This window comes from Spea bombifrons, chromosome 10 (assembly GCF_027358695.1).
Source record: "Spea bombifrons isolate aSpeBom1 chromosome 10, aSpeBom1.2.pri, whole genome shotgun sequence".
Lineage (NCBI taxonomy): Eukaryota > Metazoa > Chordata > Amphibia > Anura > Pelobatidae > Spea > Spea bombifrons.
In genome coordinates this window covers 14839815-14859018 of record NC_071096.1, presented here as the reverse complement: position 1 = coordinate 14859018, position 19204 = coordinate 14839815, and the positions used below count along the sequence as shown (strand labels likewise).

Here is a 19204-nt window from a genome sequence, read left to right as displayed (position 1 = left end):
TTAGAGTTATTCACTTCACCTGTCAGTGGTCAGAACGCTGCGGCTGATCAGCGTATACAAATAAATATGAATTCAGGTCCGTAGTCCCATAAAAAGCAATAAATCCAACAGATAGTATGGAAACAGCCAGCCAGACATGCTTATTATAAAGACAAGAGGGTACTTAACTCGTTTCACACATGCAGTATTCATTTTCATGCGTCGGTGGGAGAAAAGGCGTTCCACATTTACACCTGAGCAACTGGTGAGGAATTTTTCTTGCCCACCTTGATGAGATTTGATTTTATTGGATTTCTATGGACTGAGCAAAGACTTTCCTCATCGCCTAAACAAGAACATTTGGGGGGTGTGGGTTACCTTATGTAAATTTGTGGCCTACTGAATGCTCTATTTACCGTATTTGCTTGATTATAAGACAAGGTTTTTTTCAGAGCAAATGCTCTGAAAAATACCCCTCGTCTTATAATCGGGGTCGTCTTATAATCAGACCTCAAATAGGTCTGAGTATGAGACGACTAAGATCCAGATCCCCCGCAGCTGCAGGGGACCTGGATCCTCCTGTCCCCCCCCCCGCCCCACTTACCGGTACTTCTGAGTCCCCGGTGTGTAGCTGGGGCAGCATGTAGATGTCTACGCGCAGACCTTCCCCGGCTGTCAGAGATCAGAGTTCCCCGCACCGGTGACAGGGAAGTCAGAAGCTCCGGTAAGTTTGGGGGGGGGCATAAGGCATTTCTGGAGGCAGAGTGCTCTGTGAAATGCCTTTTAACCCCCTTAATGCCACTCTGCCTCCAGAAATGCCTTTTTAACCCTCTATACGCCACTCTGTCTCCTGAATGCCTTAAACCTCCCTATATGCCACTCTTCCCCATAATATGCCTTTTAACCCTCTAAATGCCAGAGTGGCATATAGGGGTATAAGGCATTTCTGGAGGCAGAGTGGCACATAGGGGGTCAAAAGGCATATCATGGGGCACAGTGGCATATAGGGTTAAAAGGCATATCATGGGGCACAGTGGCATTTAGAGGGTTAAAAGGCATATCATGGGGCACAGTGGCATATAGGGGGTATAAGGCATTTCTGGGGCAGATGTGCATAACTGGGGGGCATGTTGGAAAACAGAAGGAAATAAAACCAAAAATAGTTTAGATGAATTAACATTTACTGGTAAAACTTTTTTCCTATAGGGTCGTCTTATATTCAGGCTTTTTCTTTTTTTTTTCATAAATTAATATTCAGATTTGGGGGGTCGTCTTATAATCAGGGTCATCTTATAATCGAGCAAATACGGTAATTAACCCCTGGACATGATATACTATCTCTTTGGATTCTGACCCTTTGCCTGATTTTTGTTTGCGAACCTATGCTGCCTGAACTGACCTCTGTTAGTCTTGACCAAGATTTTGCTTGATCCCTACAGGTACCTTGCTTCTGGCTCTTATCTACGTATCTAGCTTTGCATTCAGGGCTCCATCTACTAAGCCCCTGCCAACTATATAGACAATAGTATTGCAACACACCCCTTAATTATTGAATCGCCACAGATGTATAAAATCAAGCGCCTAGCCATGCAGTCTGCATTTACAAACATTTGTGGAAAAAATGGGTTGTTCTGAAGAGCTCAGTCACTCCAAGCGTGGTACTGTGATAGGATGCCACTTTTGCAATACGTTGGTGAAATTTCATCACTGCTAGATATTTTACAGCCAACAATAAGTGGTATTATTGGAAAGTGAAAGAGTTTAGGAACAGCAGCAACTCATTTGGCAGATGCCGGGATAATGTTACCTGCCTGACTGCATTGTGCCAGCTAAAAAGTTTGGTGGAGGGATAATGGTGTGGGGCTGTTTTTCAAGGGTTGGGCTAGGCCCCTTATTTCCAGTGAAGGAAAATCTTAATGCTTCAGCAACCCAAGACATTTTGGACAACGCAAAGCTTCCAACTTTGTGGGAACAGTTTGGGGAAGGCTCTTTTCTATTCCAGCATGACTGTGCCTTAGTACACAAAGCAAAGCCGATAAAGACATGGTTGTATGAGTTTAGCGTGGAATAACTTGACTGGCCCACATTGAGCCTTGACCTCAACACCTAATTATTAAATAATCATTTAATTATTAAATAATAATTAAAATGTGTGTCCCAATAACTGTCTATATAGTGTACCTTGGGGTTAGGAGTAGAGCCGGAGCCCTGTTACTGGTTCGTGAAGGTGGTACAGTTAAATGTTGGGTTGGGTTACTGTATAGTTTTGCTATGGGTCAGAAATTATCTGATCACTACTAACCAACTCTTGAGTCAGAGTCTGACAGCAATTGACTCGGAAGCACTTTTGACTTTCAGGTCATTGCTGCCGAAGACGTTTTAAATAAAATAAAAAGACACTCTTTCAATGACTGTCACTTGGTCCCCAGGATAAACATAGCTCCTAAAATGCCGCGATCGCACTGAAGGGATGAACGCTGCTTTCTTGGGGCAGTTGGCCAGCAAGAAGGCTTGGGACTGGTCCCCACACAAGGGCAGGGACCTAACAAAGCAAGTGATTTGCCCCTGAAGCTGCCTACGGCTGTTCCCGTTAGTGCCACGCAGGGACATTTTTAACTTAGGCATACCAGGTACGTATTGGGACATTTTCTGGCGATGTACCTGGTACATCTTTGGTCATGAAGGGTTTAATAAGCATTCTTTAAATTTTTTTTTTAAATCACTTATCTGAGGTAGAAGCTTAGCTCTATAGCTGACCTCCTCCATGACATTGAAGCAGCCAATTGGCTCCCACTGAGATGACCCATAGTGATTGCAGAGCCAGTGCTCGCGCCCACTGGCGGTAAGTGGATCAAGTATATCAGCAAGGCATATGGGGAGATTCTGCAAAATCACTTCATACATTTGCAAAAGAGACAGAATGAAAAGTGAAAGATATCATATGCATTAAAGTGCATGTGATGGCTGAAGACGCCCTTTAAGAATCATCAGAGCCCCGTGCCCCAAAAACGAAGGAAGCGCTATTTCCCTTCGAAGAGCTTAAAGCGGAGGCATAAGAAGCAAAAACAGCTCGTGTATATAACGCCCCGTTGATACTGTCCATGGTAAAGTCTTTTGCAATGTATTTGAAACGCGCGTAACTAAAATGCCACGTGTGGCAGATATTGCGTTACTTAATTTACTTCACGTTGTATGAAGAAATTGCCCTACAGTTTGAGCTACTGGTAAATTCAACGCGCGGGCCGCGGCCATCAATGCATCACCCCCACAAACCAAACATGGGACAGCTCTGCCGTGGCCATGGTAACTAGGAAATCCGAGGCAGGCGTCCCTGCCTACCGTATGACGTTTCACTTTGCTGTGACACCGGAAGGAGAAAGCCTGTGTTGTTGCTTTCCGGATGCCGTTCGCTACTGTCTGGCATCGGGCCTCGGTATTTGCGGTGCAGCGTTCCTGGAAGGTGAGTGAAAGTGTCTTAAGAGAACCCCCTGACGTCTACAATGTGACGTCAGTAGGGTTCATTCCCCCTGTTCTGCGACGTAGACGTATTAAGTGGTCGCCCTAGAAGTAAAAATGCATTCATTACAGACCATGAGATCTTAGACTGAAACTATCATCACCCGACAGTCTGGTTCAGTGTTGCTGTCACGTATGATAAATCTATAAGAATTAATGTCTTAAACGACAAAGCTATTGTTAAGTTTCCTGGAGGTATAATGGACAAGAGGCACCTCTGAATCAATGCTATATCTCCAGCGTTTGCTAGCCCTAGATGCTGGATTTATGCACCTATCACCTTCTTAATCATTAGAAATAGTTAAAACATTCTTCTCAACCCCCTTCCCTAGCCCACAGGAACACAGACCCCCGTTCTAGGGTATATATAGCCCTTCCAACACACATAAACCAGGGGTTTCGCTTACTTTCCTATCCTGGGCAAGGTAGATTGAATACACCGCTTTTAACCTTCACGTGCCTTTACATTGATAATCTACATAAATTAGTGCAGAAAGACATCGGGTACCTCTCAGCACCTTACTGGTGCCACTGGGATATTCCTCTTTCTAACAGATGCCATGGTGCGGCGTAGTAGAATATATACCGGTATAAATCTGTAAATAATAGTAAATCACACAGACCTGGGCGTTTTTAATCTTTATTCTTTAATCTTACTGGTGTGCATTCTTTAGGTTGTAGCATGTAAAAAACACCCAAGAACGCAATGCAAAATTGTAATTCAAGGCAATGATCAGCATAAATAAATGTACATACATGATACATCACAATCTCAAGCATGAAACAGTACGTAAACAGGCTGTACCCGTGAGATCTCACCCAACGTTTCGGCAGAAACGCCCTTATCAAGGGTAAAGTTGGTAGCCTGACCATATCCATTTCTGGATCTATTTATATGTTTGACTTTACATCCTTTAAGTGAGACCTTATGTGGGTCCAAAAATATCTTTGGAGTGAAATGGTAATTTTGTACATGGCTTTACCTGTTCCGTTTCTCAGATTCTTGTTCAAACTAATCCTGTCCAACCTATATAATGTAAATGAACAAAAAAACCCTCAAATATATTCCCAATGCCTCTGTAGGAAAACAGGAACAAATCAAAGATGATCCTTTACAACTAGGTTACTTTCTAGAAGGCCCCCTATACGCGGAAGGCTTTCATCTTAGGCGCTATGTCGCAATTTCACCTTGGGCCGCTGAAGCCACCAGCATTTAGTGTTGGTGGTTCAGCTTCAAGAACGGGGGTGCTTCTGGAGCCGAACAGGTTTTTGTCTTCATTTCCATCGTTTATATAATGCGTGAGAAAATGTTTAACTGATTCTCATACACTTCTGCCTTTCCTTGTAAAAAATAAAATCTGCTTATCTTTAAGTTTGCAAAAATAATAAGGTGACCCGAGGCTCCCAAAATAAAGGGGAAACTCATCTTTTAACTTAACATGTTGATTATGAATTCCTCTTTGCAGTAATCAGATTTCTCATGTTGCGCAATGGATGATGAAGAGTGTCAGGACCAACTGATTAACAGGAACACCTCGCAAGGGAAGAGCCGCCGGCAGGTTCCCTTCCTGGAAAGTAATGATGGTAAGACCGACTTACTACTTCTGCTGCTACAAACCAAAACGGTGTCCGTTAATAGCACGATCCCTCTAATAGGAAAGGTTTACTGATGGAGTGTATTACATTAGAGTCTAATCAATCTCTGCCGTTACCTGCCCACTTTGCACCTTTCCACCTTAACCTTTTCACCGACAAAAGGGTGCACCACAGATATATAGTGCTGCGTGTATTATGCATTTGCCTTTTTGCTGTATTTGTTCATGTTACCCCTTTGATGCCCTGATGAAGATCCATTTTGTTAGTTGTGGTAATGATGGTTTTAGAATCGGCTAATTGTTAAAAAAAAAATATATATATATATATATATTTTGAGTGTGCCGGATTTCTTGTTATTTCTGTACCTGCACCTTTCAGTGTTAATTTAGTTAACAGCTGCCTGCTTGTGGTTTTTGCTTTAAAAACTTTTGCATGCTGCATGCTGCTGCTCCAGGCTCTGTTTTGTATTTCTTCCAGCGCTTTTGCTTTCTCCTTATTACTGAAGGACATTTCATGGTTACGTGTACTAGAATCATACTTCTGCATTATTTTGTGTTGTCTCTGTACAGTAAAAGCGTTTGTGGGTTATTTTGTGAACTACTCTTAGTCTGCAGTGTTTAATGTAGACGGTCGTAAGAAAGAGTCAGCATGAGAGTTATACAGGTCTATCCAAGCTCACTGCGACTGGCCCTTCATAATACACAGTGCTATCAGGGAACTGAAACGTCTGTGTATAATACATTACAAAGTAGTATACGGTATATGTGTATTTACTTGAAACATAACATTTAATTAATATAGTTAAAAGACCATTGAAATGTCTAAATAAAAATTCACAAATTACCGTTTCCCAGACAAATCCTGAAGCTACTAGCTGAATATAGAAGACGTGAAGTCAGTATAGGTATGCTCCAAACGTAACCTAAATAGATAAAAGTCCCTTTCTAATCCTATATCTAGCCTTTTAGCTCCTGGTCCCGTGTAGTGCGGAACCAAGGGGGAGAGATGCTAGAGAACTTACCTAAAGTGCCCTACCTAAAGTAATAAATTCCAAGACTAGACGTTTAAGTCATAAATGTCTTCACAGCAACTACACTGAACCTAAAACATGCCCTTGGGTTCAGTTTAATGGCCTTTTATCTATAATTAAATGCTATTTTTTAGGTTATTAGACACTCTAGCATTTAAGTGTTCATTTGTCAGGGTTAACCTCTAGTGTATCTCTCAGGTCAATAGCTGCTGCTTTATAATCCACCAACTAATGTTTGGGACATTCTATAAGCCAAGTAGCCATGCCTGCGTTGAGAAGCTTGTGTATCTGTCGGTGTGTGCATACATCGCTTCCTCACTCGAATATGAGGAAGGGTCTCACCCGTGCTGTTGAGATTTATTTTTCGTTTAAGAGGAGCGCATTTCAGGTATTTTGTAGCCAAGGTCATATGGGACCCATTTAACTAAAATAATCTGCTTTGCACAGTCTAGAATTTTATACATGGTTAATTAAGAGTGAAGTCTGAAATGAGGTTCTCATATAAATGCCATTATTTTGTTAATTTTATATATATATATATATATATATATATATATATATATATATTGTGAGGTATGTGCAATGAAGCCTAGTGGTGTCTCATGTTACAGGGAGATACTGTACTATATAAATATTTATCTTCATTATCCATGCTCATCCTGAAGCGCTTTCATCCAAACCCGACTTAGTCATCAATTTCCTGTTGACCACATGGAAATACTGAAGGCAGTCAGAAGCTCTCTGTCAAAACAATCTTTGACTATTAAAGGCAACTAACTTTTGTGACCGTGATCCACGTGATTTCCTGGTAATAAGACACATCGTCAAAGTGGGTACTGCTTGACAGATATTTTTCAGACAAACAACACTAACTTTAAAAAGAAAAGAAAAAAAAAATCCTGTTCAGTTGGCATTGTAATAATTGGTCTGCCACATAAAAATGTTTGGTGAAAATGCACGGCAGATGTGGATGAGTATGCGTTGCTATGTAAAGTGCCGCGTTACCACCATAAAATGCATTTACTGCATTGTGAAAGCTGAAGGAGAAGGAAGAAAGATAATATGGTGGAAGATGAACTGAGTTATTCATCAAGATGCCAGTCATGAGTTGAAACCCAACAATTTATTTACTTCACTATGCGTTTGCAAGGGCTCATCCCGGCAGGTTTCTCTTGCTAGATAGAAGAGCTGAGTGTGTCCTGCTTGTTGCATAGTTACGTTAGTAACATTTCTTAAAATGTCTCATTTTGCTATACACAATGGAGGACCAAATCAGGGCTTTTAGCATAAAAAACATACTAGAATTTCTTTCTAACCCCTAAGAAGCAAGATAAAGACACAACAACTGGGCTTGTATTAACATATTTAAGGAGATAGGTGACTTAAAGTTTAAAAGTAAGCATATGATTTTGAGCGCTAGTGTAAAAGATTGACACAGAAATCTGATTCTGTGTGTTCCTCCCTGTTGAAGAACTTTATCGCTGTAGTAATGAGAATGGAAGAAGATTAAGTTAACGATATTTGATGGGAATACTATGGATCACTGCATTCCAAATGACCTGAAACTCTTCAAATCGTCAAAGGCTTTAACTTCGAAGTTAATGATTAATTTTGTCTAGTTATTAAGTAATCCTTATCAAAATAATTTTAATGTATTGATAATAAGTTAAAGCTCGTTGATTTGGTGTAGATTAGCATATGGAAAAAGGGATGTAAATACAATAATATAATATTGAAGAAAGTATTTCCATTTAAAAAGCATACCATGTGTCATTGCTTGCTGCCATTAGCGGTAGTGTGCTTGAAAAACATGAGTCCCTTTGAGGGGTTCCTTGTGGACATCTGTTCCATTGCGTTTCAAAGTAAACTGATGTTATGTGCAAAGTGTCTCTTCTCCTTGAACCCCTTAAGGACAATGGCAAACCCATTGAAAACAATGAATTTTTTGTGTCATTAAGGGGTTAAGATATTTTAAGTTCCAGTCTTAAGGTTGTATATAACAGAACTACCAAAATGAAGTGATATGATGGAGCAGCAGCCTTATTGGTTTCTCTGAAATACAAGAGATTTTTTTCACTTAATGTAAATTTGAGGTTTGATTTGTACAGTTTCATGGGGGGGGGTGTTTAGTCAGTCACTGGCTTACCTCTTTCAGCTAAAACGCTTGCTTGTAACAAAAGAATCCTGGAAATTAATTTACAATCCTCTGTGATCCTTTGTGTCCTCTGCTCCACCACAATGAATCCAGCACCACCCCGTTAAAGTTTTCCATAAAATCAAATGAATAAAAAAAATGACAATGACAGAATGACTAGAAACGTAAAATCCAAATGTGAGAAAGTAATATTATGCTCTTTATTGCACCTTTAACAATCATTGTTTTTGTCCATTTACAGAAGATGACTCTGATGAATCGGGGAGTGATGAGGAAGACGATCTGGATGAAGAAGATGGTGAAGATGAAGATGGATCAAGTAAGTTTCTAATAAGTGATACACACATGCATATTGAACAGGCTTTGTGTCTAATCTCATCTAATCACTGCACTCTATCAGAGTGAAGTTTATAATCTTAGTTTTGCTTGTATGGCTTTTCTGTGAGGTTGAGAGTTGTGCAGGAAGTCTCATGGTGCATTATGGTACAATCCATTTTCCCAACTTCTTCAAACAAACATATTGCGGGGGGGGGGGATACTGGGATACTCTGTGGTTGCCACTTTGGTATAGGTTAGCAATAATACAGTGTAATTGCAATAAAGCACAATCACTTTGGAAGGAGGTCCTTTTAAAGTAGCTAGTTAAATTGTAGATCCCTGAGAGCATGTTGGTTAAACTCTGGATTCCTACAAATTACACAGAATATGGCTTTAATAGAAACTTGGTGTATGCTGTTTGCTTTAGTGGTTTGGGGATATGCTGTTTCCTTTTTACACCGGGTCTCTTCACTAAAAGCCAACCTTTCTAGATCTATCCTACAAGCTCATAAAGTATCACCCTAGATCAGGGGTGTCCAACCTGCAGCCCTCCCGCTGCTGCAGGACTACATTTCCCATAATGCTCTTTCAGCTAAGGGACTGGCTTAGGCGTATAGTTGGACACCCCTGCCCTAGATGTTTATTATGTTTATTAAAATGGTTTCATATACACAGTAACGATGTAGATATTATTATTATTATTATTTATATGGCACCTTCATATTCCATATCCCTGAACATCTGTGTAGATAGAAAAAAAACTACATATTCTATTAGTTACCGCAGTAGTCCGAGGAGATTCCAGTGAGAAAGGGTTAAATCGATCTTTACCCATCAGCCTTTAATGGAGCCACATTCAGTGAGTTACATTTCTTAAAATATTACAGCTATAGCTATAAGCTAATTTACAATACTCAAGGCAGTAATTATAGTTAGATAATATAATAAAACACTTAAGGGAGCCCAGTCAATGCATTGTCTATATAGAAAGGCACCTTACAATGTTATTTAAATATATAATTGCATATAATATATATATATATATATATATATATATATATATATATATATATGTACTTTTCAACATTGTTTGGATAGGATTTGCAATTTTACAACAATAATAATTTAAAAACCATCATAGTTCCTTTGGTCAGTGTCTCCTTTTTTATTTCCCCCCCCCCCAGTCAATTCCTGTTTATATGCAAACAGCATACGGTTGCTATTAGGCTTTATAATTAAAATATAAGGTCAAGGTTTGTTTTCATTTATTAATTTTTTTATTCATTAGGCGTGGAGGAGGAGGATGAGGATGATGAAGACCAGGGGCCGCTGTTGATGGGAAACTCAAACGCCTCCCAGTCCACAGGAGATTTGAAGGGAGATTATAGCTCCGATGAAGAAAAAGAGCAGTGTCCCATTTGTCTGAATGTTTTCAGGGACCAGATTGTTGGTACTCCGGAAACCTGTAATCATTATTTCTGCCTGGATTGCATTGTAGAGTGGGGAAAGGTAAGTACAGTCTAACTTGCTGTGTTTCTGTAAGAGGTTTAGGAGGAAAATTTAAGCCAACGTGCAGCATTTTGGGACTCATTGGGTTATTAATATTTTATTCTTCCCTTTTGTCTCTTATACACCTGCAGCTCTATTTTAGAGCGTTTATATATGACTGCGTATCTAGCCTTAAATAGAGGGTAATATTTAAATACATATTTATTAAGAAAGCATGGCAAGTATGTGGATACCCTGGATATGTGTTTGGACATTAAAAACAAGAGTTGGAGACCAATTGAATGCCAGTACTCAGTGGTGGGCCAGTCTATGGAGTACACCTACCGGAATAAGAGCATGTCTTTAACATTTTCTTTTTAGTTCAATGTTTTTCAACATTGTTGAAAAAAGAGTTGACAGTAGCAAACGCACCAATAAGAGTGCGTCTTTATTGGTCAAATAACAGTCAGTCCACTATTTTATTCTATATCCATTATTCATCTTTTGTTAGCTAATGTTAAAAATGTAACATGACTTTTCTTTGCTGTTGTTCCTTTTCTTTACAGAATGCTAACTCTTGCCCTGTGGACAGAATCTCATTCTCCTCTATTGACGTGCGTGCCCACTTTGGTGGTGAAATTCTCAGAAACGTAAGTTGAGGCTCAGTGGCAAACATTAAGATGCAATATTTCTAAATTAAATCTCATCTTTTTATAACTATTGAGTCACTTCATTTTAGGAATTTGGACTAATGTTGCATGGAAAGGCTGTGTATAAATATATATTATATACAAGCTCAATTATATAATAGGTTATTACGGGTGACATCACCATCGCAATGCTACATTTCTTTTAGGTCCCCGTGTTGAACACAGCAACAGAAAGAGAAGATAATGACGACGATGTGACCTATTGTGAGGTGTGCGGCCGCAGTGATCGTGAGGACCGGCTGCTGCTATGTGATGGCTGTGATGCTGGGTAGTCTTCTTAAATTACCATACCTGTCTTTCATCTTTGGAGCTTCCTTACCTTTCAAATAATGAGATCTCAGTGAAGTTTCACCAAGTTATACATGCAGTAACTTGAAGGAAAAACTCGCCAGAAGTTTAATGTTTGAGATTTGTCGAAAGTAATCTGTGTACATGGTACTTGTATGAGATATGTGTAACCAATGTTCTATAAACTGGCACTTGCAGGTATCACATGGAGTGTCTCACTCCCCCCCTGCACTCAGTGCCTGTGGATGAATGGTTCTGTCCAGAGTGCTTACAAGCCGATCTCCCCCAAGAAGGTAAGTAACATTTTCAGACTTTTTTCCCCAATTATTATAGTTGTTATTTTCAGGAGCAGTAAATAGCTACTAATAGTAAATGTAGACTTTTGATGGCAGATAAGAATTGTCTTATCTTGGTCTCTTCTTACATTCAGGATAGCGTTATGCCTATCCTGTGAGTGTTTAAATTCCCATACTATGTTAACCTTGGAAGGCTGTTCCACGTATCTACCGACCTCTCAGTCAAATACATTACATCTAAACCAGTTTTAGATTGTGACCTCTTGCTGTAATATTATTCTTCCTTTGAAATATACTTCCGTCTTGTAATTTGTGAAATTATGTGTTAAATGTTTCTCATCTCTCCTCCAAGGTATAGATATTGAGACCCATTAGTAGTTTGTGATAATCCTGCAAACCATTCACCACTTAATAGCCCTCACTCTCTTCTACTAATTCCTCTAGCTATACAACCAAGCATCTTTGCTGGCTTTTACTAACTTTGTGGCATTGCCTGCTTCATTTTAAATCGATTAAAATCGATTGGAATGGAGTCAGTATGGGAAGGAACAGGCCCAATAATAAGCTTTTGCCTGGAGTTCACAGATGCTTTAAAATTTACATTTGAAGAAAATAATTGTTTTACAATTTACTTACTCAGCTTTCCCCATAACCATACGGTGTTTATTTAGACACAGAGCAAGTGAGTGAAGAAGAGATGGCTGGAATCCTTGCTGATGTGGTTCCTACCACCAGCCGCCTTCGTCCCAGTGCAGGCAGGACACGCGCTATTGCCCGCACCAGACAGAGTGAAAGGGTGAGAGCAAATGTGAACAGGAACCGCATCTCCACGGCACGCAACATCCGAGTAAGTTTGGAAAGAGAGGCTGCTAAATTGTCACTTTTAACACAATGCTGGTACTAAGGTCAAAATTGACAACTGCCGTTGACATTTTTAGTTGTAATATTGTAAATGGTTCAGTTATCTGTCCCCAAACAAAGCTAAAATACCTTACACTTGTAAATAGGGCTAATGCAACAACTAATCGATAAAATCGTTAATAATCGTTAACGAATTTCATTATCGATTAGTTGAATCGATTTTATCAATTATAAGATGAGGGCATTTGCTCTGAAAAATACCCCTCGTTTTATAATCCGACCTCAAATAGAAGTCGGATAAATGTGAAGGCTGATGTATATTAGCCTGTAGTTGTGGGAGGGGCTATGGTTATTTAACCAACGCCTCTCCCTTCCAGAGCTACGTTACAGCACCTAGCTGATGCTATACAGGAAGTGATGTCACGGAAATTCAGGAAGGAACATTGCGGTTTTCGGCTAGTATTGGCAGTGCAGCATGTCTGCGTTTCAGGAGCCAAATGACTCCTGCAAATCAGGTGTTTTCGGGGTTATCCGAGAGGGGGCACCCCCCTTCCGGTAATACTTTATTTTCTCGTTGCTTGCTTGGTCGTTTATTATCTCATTTACGGGGTCTACGTGGGGTTTTGTTGTTGGTACAGACTGCTTTGTGTATGCAGGGCGCTGCGCAGGTGCTGTTAACCCCTTCGTGACAAAGGCTGATTTTACTTTTTGTACCCTTCGTGACAATGGCCGTTTTAACATTAAAGCGCTGCTCGTGTTTAGCTGTAATTTTCTTCTTTCCCATTTACTGAACCCACACACATTAGATAATGTTTTTTTCAGGACAAGAAGGGCTTTCTTTAGAGGACATTGTTTTGATTGTATCATATTATTTACTATTAAAAAAAAAAGTATAAAATATGGTGAAAAATTTAGAAAAAAAATGACTGTTTCTAACTTTTAGTTGAAAAATATTTTACTCATCTATAAAAGGTAATTAAAAAACCTGCTAAATAGATTCTACTATTCGTCCTGAGTTTAGAAATACCCAATGTTTTTATGTTTTTTTGCTTTTTTCTACACATTATGGGGCAATAAGTACAGGTAGCGTTTTGCTATTTCAAAGCCATTTTTTCCAAATCTGGTAATCCTTCCCCCCATGTGCCATTTCGGGTATCTTTGAAGCCGGCCAATGCAATTTACCCCATCAAACCATATATTTTTGAAAACTAGACAGCCCAGGGTATTTCAAATGCTAGTATTTTAACTCTTTCCATGCACCATATCTACCACCAGTCTTTGGCAAACTTTGTGGTAGTCATTTTTTTTGCATTTGTTTTGTCACACACATTTTACTTCAGGTATGAATTAAAAGGTTCTCGTATATGTCACTATCATAAAACACCCCAATATGTGTTCAGCAACATCTCCTGAGTACAGCGATACCCCACATGAATGATTTGCCTGGCTGTTTGGGGGGCAAAAGGGCCACATTTGGGGCATGTGCATTTTTCAATGTTGAACTTTGACATTTAGGGATCCACTACCCATGCCCTATTTGGTACATCTTTGAGCCGGGCCATTTCAGTGTGCCCAACAAAACCATATATTTTTGAAAACTAGACACCCCAAGGTATTTTAAATGTTGGTATTTTAACTCTTTGCATGCACACATTTTACCACCAGAATTTTTTCAAAGTTTGCAGTAGTATTCTTTTGTGTGTATTTTTCCCCCACACACCTATGTTATGTATGAATTTACAGCTCCTGGTATATGCCGCTGTCACACGACACCCCAATATGTGTTCAGCAACATCTCCTGAGTACAGTGATACCCCACATGCATGTCATTTTTTGGGGGAACTAAAAGGCCACATTTGGTACGTGTGCATTTTTCTAATTGGAAATTAGATGTGTGGCCATTCTTCCCCCCCGTGTTAATTGGGACATTGTTGAACCCGGCCAATTCAATTTACCCCATCAAATCATACATTTTTTTAAAAGTAGACACCCCATGGGCATTTAATATGCCAGTATTTTAACTCTTTCCATGTGAGAATTGTTTTAAGCTAATGTGCTAATTTTAGGACTTGCTCACAAAAATATATATATATAATTTTTTTTTTTTTGCCTTTTAAAAAAAAAATTGAACATTTTTTTTCAACTTGAAGGTTCCCCTGATAGTGACATCAGTGGGAAATTATTTTTACGTTTTACTGGTTTTTTTTTAACTATTTTTTTCTAATTATTATTAATTTAATTTTATTTTTACTAATCACACTGTGATTAGAAAGCTGGGCTCCATTGACTTGCATGGTTGAATGCAGTACCTGTATTCAACCTGCAAGTGGAGCCAGAGTTCTCTAGAGGGTCTGGAGATCAGGAGGCATTCCAGCTACACCATTTAAGCTTAGGAGGTGATCGTTGATCGCCTCCTAAACGCTTTTAAAACGGGCGTCCGCTGCCATACAATGTATGGCGGATGTTGACGCCCTGGGGAGGGGCCAGAGATGGCCCCTAGTGCCAGTCGTGGTGTTGCTGAATGCCTCGAGGTCGACGCATTACAGCAACGCCGTTTGGGTGCAGAAAGCGAAAGTAGATCGCTTTCTGCACCCGTTTAAAGACATGACGGTCCTGGCACGTCAATTGTCGTTAACCGTTTGTTTTCCTGTGACGTGCCAGAACCGGCAATTGTCATTAAGGGGTTAATCAAACATAAACCATCCCAAGCCTGTTTTCACTTTCTTCGTAATCTCTATATGTTTCTTTTACTAACCGTGCCTAATTACAACATCTGTGTTATAAGGTAGCGGTTCACTGGAGCAATGCTGGGTACTTTTCTTGATTTGGTTTGTTTATATGTATGCATGGCCACACAGGTGCACTTCTCATACTCAAATGTTACTAAGCCTGTTTAACCCTTTTACTACCGATACCTGTTGGATACCTCTAGTCCTGCACTACACATCATTAAGCACGCTCTCTTTCCTTCATGTTTTTATACCGTTGAGCTCATGTTACTATGTCTGCACTTTTACAGAGGTTCATTTCCTTATCCAAGTGTATTTACAGTCGCTCGCTATATTGTTTCTTGGAGTTACTCATTGTATGTTACAGCTGGTCAATTACATTGGTTGTTGTTGGAGTACTTTCAAATCATACTCAACGCCAATTAATTCATGTACACACCATTTATGGATAACAATCAGCTTACAAGCTACATTCACTAGTTTACTCTGTTAGTCTCCTACCGCTTCTGCTGGGAGGCTGTTCCACGTACCAACTGGCCCTGCTCAAGAAAAATTTCTGTTGCTAGAGTCAGATAAGGGTTGCCAGTTAACCGCTTTTTATTTATTTTTTCATTAACCCTTTGTTTGCTGTTAGTGTGTGTTATTTAGGACAAGTGCCCAAAGCATTTGTTGCTTTGGTCTGCAAGTACTTTCGGCTATAGGTCTCCTTTACCTAGTCGCCTCCAAAGCAGTTAACGACGGGACAGCCACATCATGTTCTGTTATTCCCTCTGTCACTGTTATTGCTAATTGAGGAACTGTATGTTGCCCTCGGCCGCTTCTGCTGGCAGGCTGTTCCACGTATCAACCGGTCCGCTCGAATTTTCTTAACGTTACTCTACACTATTCAGCTTGGCCATGTGATAAGTTGTGTATGTTCTTATGTATTCTCTGTGCTGGTTCTTGTATGTGCAGGTTACATTTGTTGTGTATTTCTGGTAGTAGGCAATCTCGCTGGCCCCCGAACTCTCGCTGGCCCCCCTCTTTTATTCATTATTGGTGCTTGTTATTTAGGACAAGTGCCCAGGTCACGTGTTCTGTGTATGTATATTTGTCCCGTTTGGTACTTTCTGTTACAGGTCTTCTTAACTAGTTGTCTATTCAGTTACCAAGCGGACCGCCACCTCAGGTACGGTTATTTCCTTTTGTTGCTAATTCAGGTACTCATTGTTGGCCTCTACCGCTTCTGCTGGGAGGCGGTTCCACGTATCAACCGTCAACAGCTTGGCCGTGTTATAAGTCGTGCCGGTGTTTTTCACTGTGCTGCGTGCTATTTAGGATAAGTGTCCAGGTCACGTGGTTTGTTGCTTTTGGTCTTCCAGTACTTTCTGCTATAGGTCTTCTCTACCTAGTTGCCTCTTAAGCAGTTCCCGAGCGGACTGCCACCTTAGGTACTGCTATTAGCCTCTTGTTGCTAATTCAGGTATTCATGGTTGACTTCTGCTGGGAGGCAGTTCCACGTATCAACCGTCCCGCTCAAAAAAAAAAAAAAAATTCTTCATGTTGCTCTACACGATTACAGCTTGGCCGTGTGATAAGTCGTGTAGGTTTTTTGTTTTCACTGTCCTGCGTGTTATTTAGGATAAGTGTCCAGGTCACGTGATTATTTAGGTACTCTGTTTCATCTCACTGTCTGGTTTCCCATTCCTATAATTAGATTACCGGCAGGTCGGTTCCTGTCATTACAACCAGGCCCCTCTTCCAATAATTGGAAGAACCAGATGTTCCGTGGGGTTGCTAACCTTAGAGTGTCGGGTTTAGTGAGTCAGATAGGAGGCAATATTTTCTAGCGTCCCTGCTTAGATAGACGGCCTCCTTGAACTAGGCAGTTGCCCCCCCCCCCGAGGCAATGTCCCCTCCTCGTTTGGAGGTTACGCCCCACGAGCTTGTATTCGGGCCTCACTACTAGTTAATTAGGCCTCCCCTCTACATTTTCTTCCCGCTCCATCGCGGAGCTCGGTCAGATATTCAGTTAGTTCAGATTTAGGTCCGGGGTATCTGTCCAGGTTCCGCTGCATAGACTTGTCATTCCTATCCGATCAAGAGGAGAGGTCCTCCATTCCCTGTTCACACGCTCCTGTGTCAGACTTTGCCGCCTCACATTCCCTCCGTGCTCAGTCTATTGCTAAATCAACTTTCTTTGCTTCTCAGGCTCCACGTCCGTGAGTCTGTTACATGTCTGCTTATCAGGCTCCATGTCCGTGAGTCCGTTACATGTCTGCTTATCAGGCTCCATGTCCGTGAGTCCGTTACATGTCTGCTTCTCCATGTCCGTGAGTCCGTTACATATCTGCTTCTCAGGCTCTAGCTCCGGTGACTGGGACGTTTACAGGCTTGAGTGTGAGCCTTCTGGTCTCACTCAGCGACTGTCATCATTCACTCATCTTCTTCTAACGCATTGACGTTTATACGCAAACTGTCCCTCAGAGCTGACAATCTGATCTTATCTGCTATTAATTCACGGTGATCACAGTTAAGCCTTTTGATTTAGCGATGAAGCTTTTCCTAACAGAAGTCCAAGATCAAATATTGTAGTTTTTCAAAGAACCCTCTCTGGTTTCTTCTCACCCGGAAATACCGTATTAGAGGTCTGCAAGATCAAGCCAGTGAAGTCCCCCAGTCATTTACCAATTGATGGTGAGTAAGAGCTTTGCTAATGTTAAAATGGACATCCCGTTTAGTCCTGGTACATGTATAGTACTTAAGCTTCCATGTAACTTTTTCGGATGCAGGCAGCTTGGTGAGCTGGCTACTGTGCTTAATTCAGCTTCGGTTCTTCAAATTTCCGACTTGTGTCACGTTTCTGATCATTACGAGCTGTCACTCGGTCATACGAAACGAATCAATCCGGTCAGGGTACACTGTTTCTTCCTACCAAAGCCCCCTGGTGCCCAGTTGCAGTCCTGGGATCCTTATTTTACTGGTACGGTAAGCCAGCCTTCGTTGGTTCATGCGACCGGGGGCACTGGCCATTACGCCTTATTCTTCGTCATCTCTGAAAGTCTTGGACTTGTGTCCTGTTGCTGATCATTTCGTTCTGTCTCTCGCTTATACGAAAACGAATCAGTCCGGCCAAGTACACGAATTACGTTCTTTCCTACCGATTCCGTTTGGTGCCCAGTTGCAGTCCTGGGAGCCTTGTTGTTGTTTTTTTGACTGGGAAACCGAAAGCCAGTCTTCTTTTGCCCTTCCCCAGGGAGCCGTTGTCATCAGTCATGTTTATCAGATAAGTTAGGTTATTATGTACCAGGATTGGCCTTAACCCGCTCGCGTAGGGCAGCCTCGGCGGCGTCTTAGAATAAGTTTCCAGCCCAGGTGATTAAAAGCTAGGCAGATGGAACTCCTCCTGTTTCCCTCTTTATATCTCACAACCAATCTCGGAATGCGTAATGCCTTCACGTCAGTCGCTCTATAAGCGTGATCATTCATATTGTCATGTTATGGTACAACTAACTTTGTGGTGTCTTCTTTTTGCCCTCTATAGGCCTACCTGGTACGTCGGTCATGGCACACCTCAGACCGAATGGACCCTCTCTTGGTCTTTGGTTCTCCGTTGCACTAATCCTAGACGTTTACCCCTAACATAAATGTGAAGGCTGATGTATATTAGCCTGTAGTTGTGGCAGGGGCTTTGGTTATTTAACCAACGCCTCTCCCTTCCACAGCTACGTTATAGCACCTAACGTTGCCCTCCCTGGCCCCCCCTCTATTAATTTCCTTCCTTTTATTTCCTCTCTTCTCCTCTATCCTTTCTTTCATTTTTCTATTTACGGGTTGGCCCTCTATAGGCCTACCTGGTACGTCGGTCATGGCACACCTCAGACCGAATGGACCCTCTCTTGGTCTTTGGTTCTCCGTTCCACTAATCCTATTCGTTTGCCCCTACCACAATAACACTTAAGATCCAGATCCCCCGCAGCCCTGCAGGGGACCTGGATCATACTCTCTGACAGCCGGCGGGGGGTGTCTGTGCGATACGCGCAGACAACCTCAGCTACTGTCCAACACTTCCGCCGGGGCTTCTATGATGGAGCACTGGTGTCACATGACCTTCCGGTGCTCAGCTCCCTTTTACATATTACATCCATCAACATTTTATGTGCCTCTTTTTAATACTCTTTTCAAATGCTCTGAAAAATCCCCCTCGTCTTATAATCGGGGTCGTCTTATAATCAGACCTCAAATAGGTCTGACTATGA

The 19204-nt window shown here is 41.1% G+C and overlaps 1 protein-coding gene across 1 annotated transcript in view; it reads left to right on the top strand.

Moving 5' to 3' along the window:
• Positions 1-3347: 3347 nt before the first annotated feature.
• Positions 3348-19204, top strand: part of PHRF1 (PHD and ring finger domains 1) — a 35513-nt gene continuing 19656 nt past the window's right edge. Inside the window, 8 exon segments of the mRNA XM_053449770.1 lie at positions 3348-3439; positions 4962-5079; positions 8518-8595; positions 9883-10103; positions 10649-10732; positions 10939-11060; positions 11279-11373; positions 12048-12223. Coding sequence (XP_053305745.1) covers positions 4986-5079; positions 8518-8595; positions 9883-10103; positions 10649-10732; positions 10939-11060; positions 11279-11373; positions 12048-12223 — 870 coding nt within the window. The 5' untranslated portion in view covers positions 3348-3439; positions 4962-4985.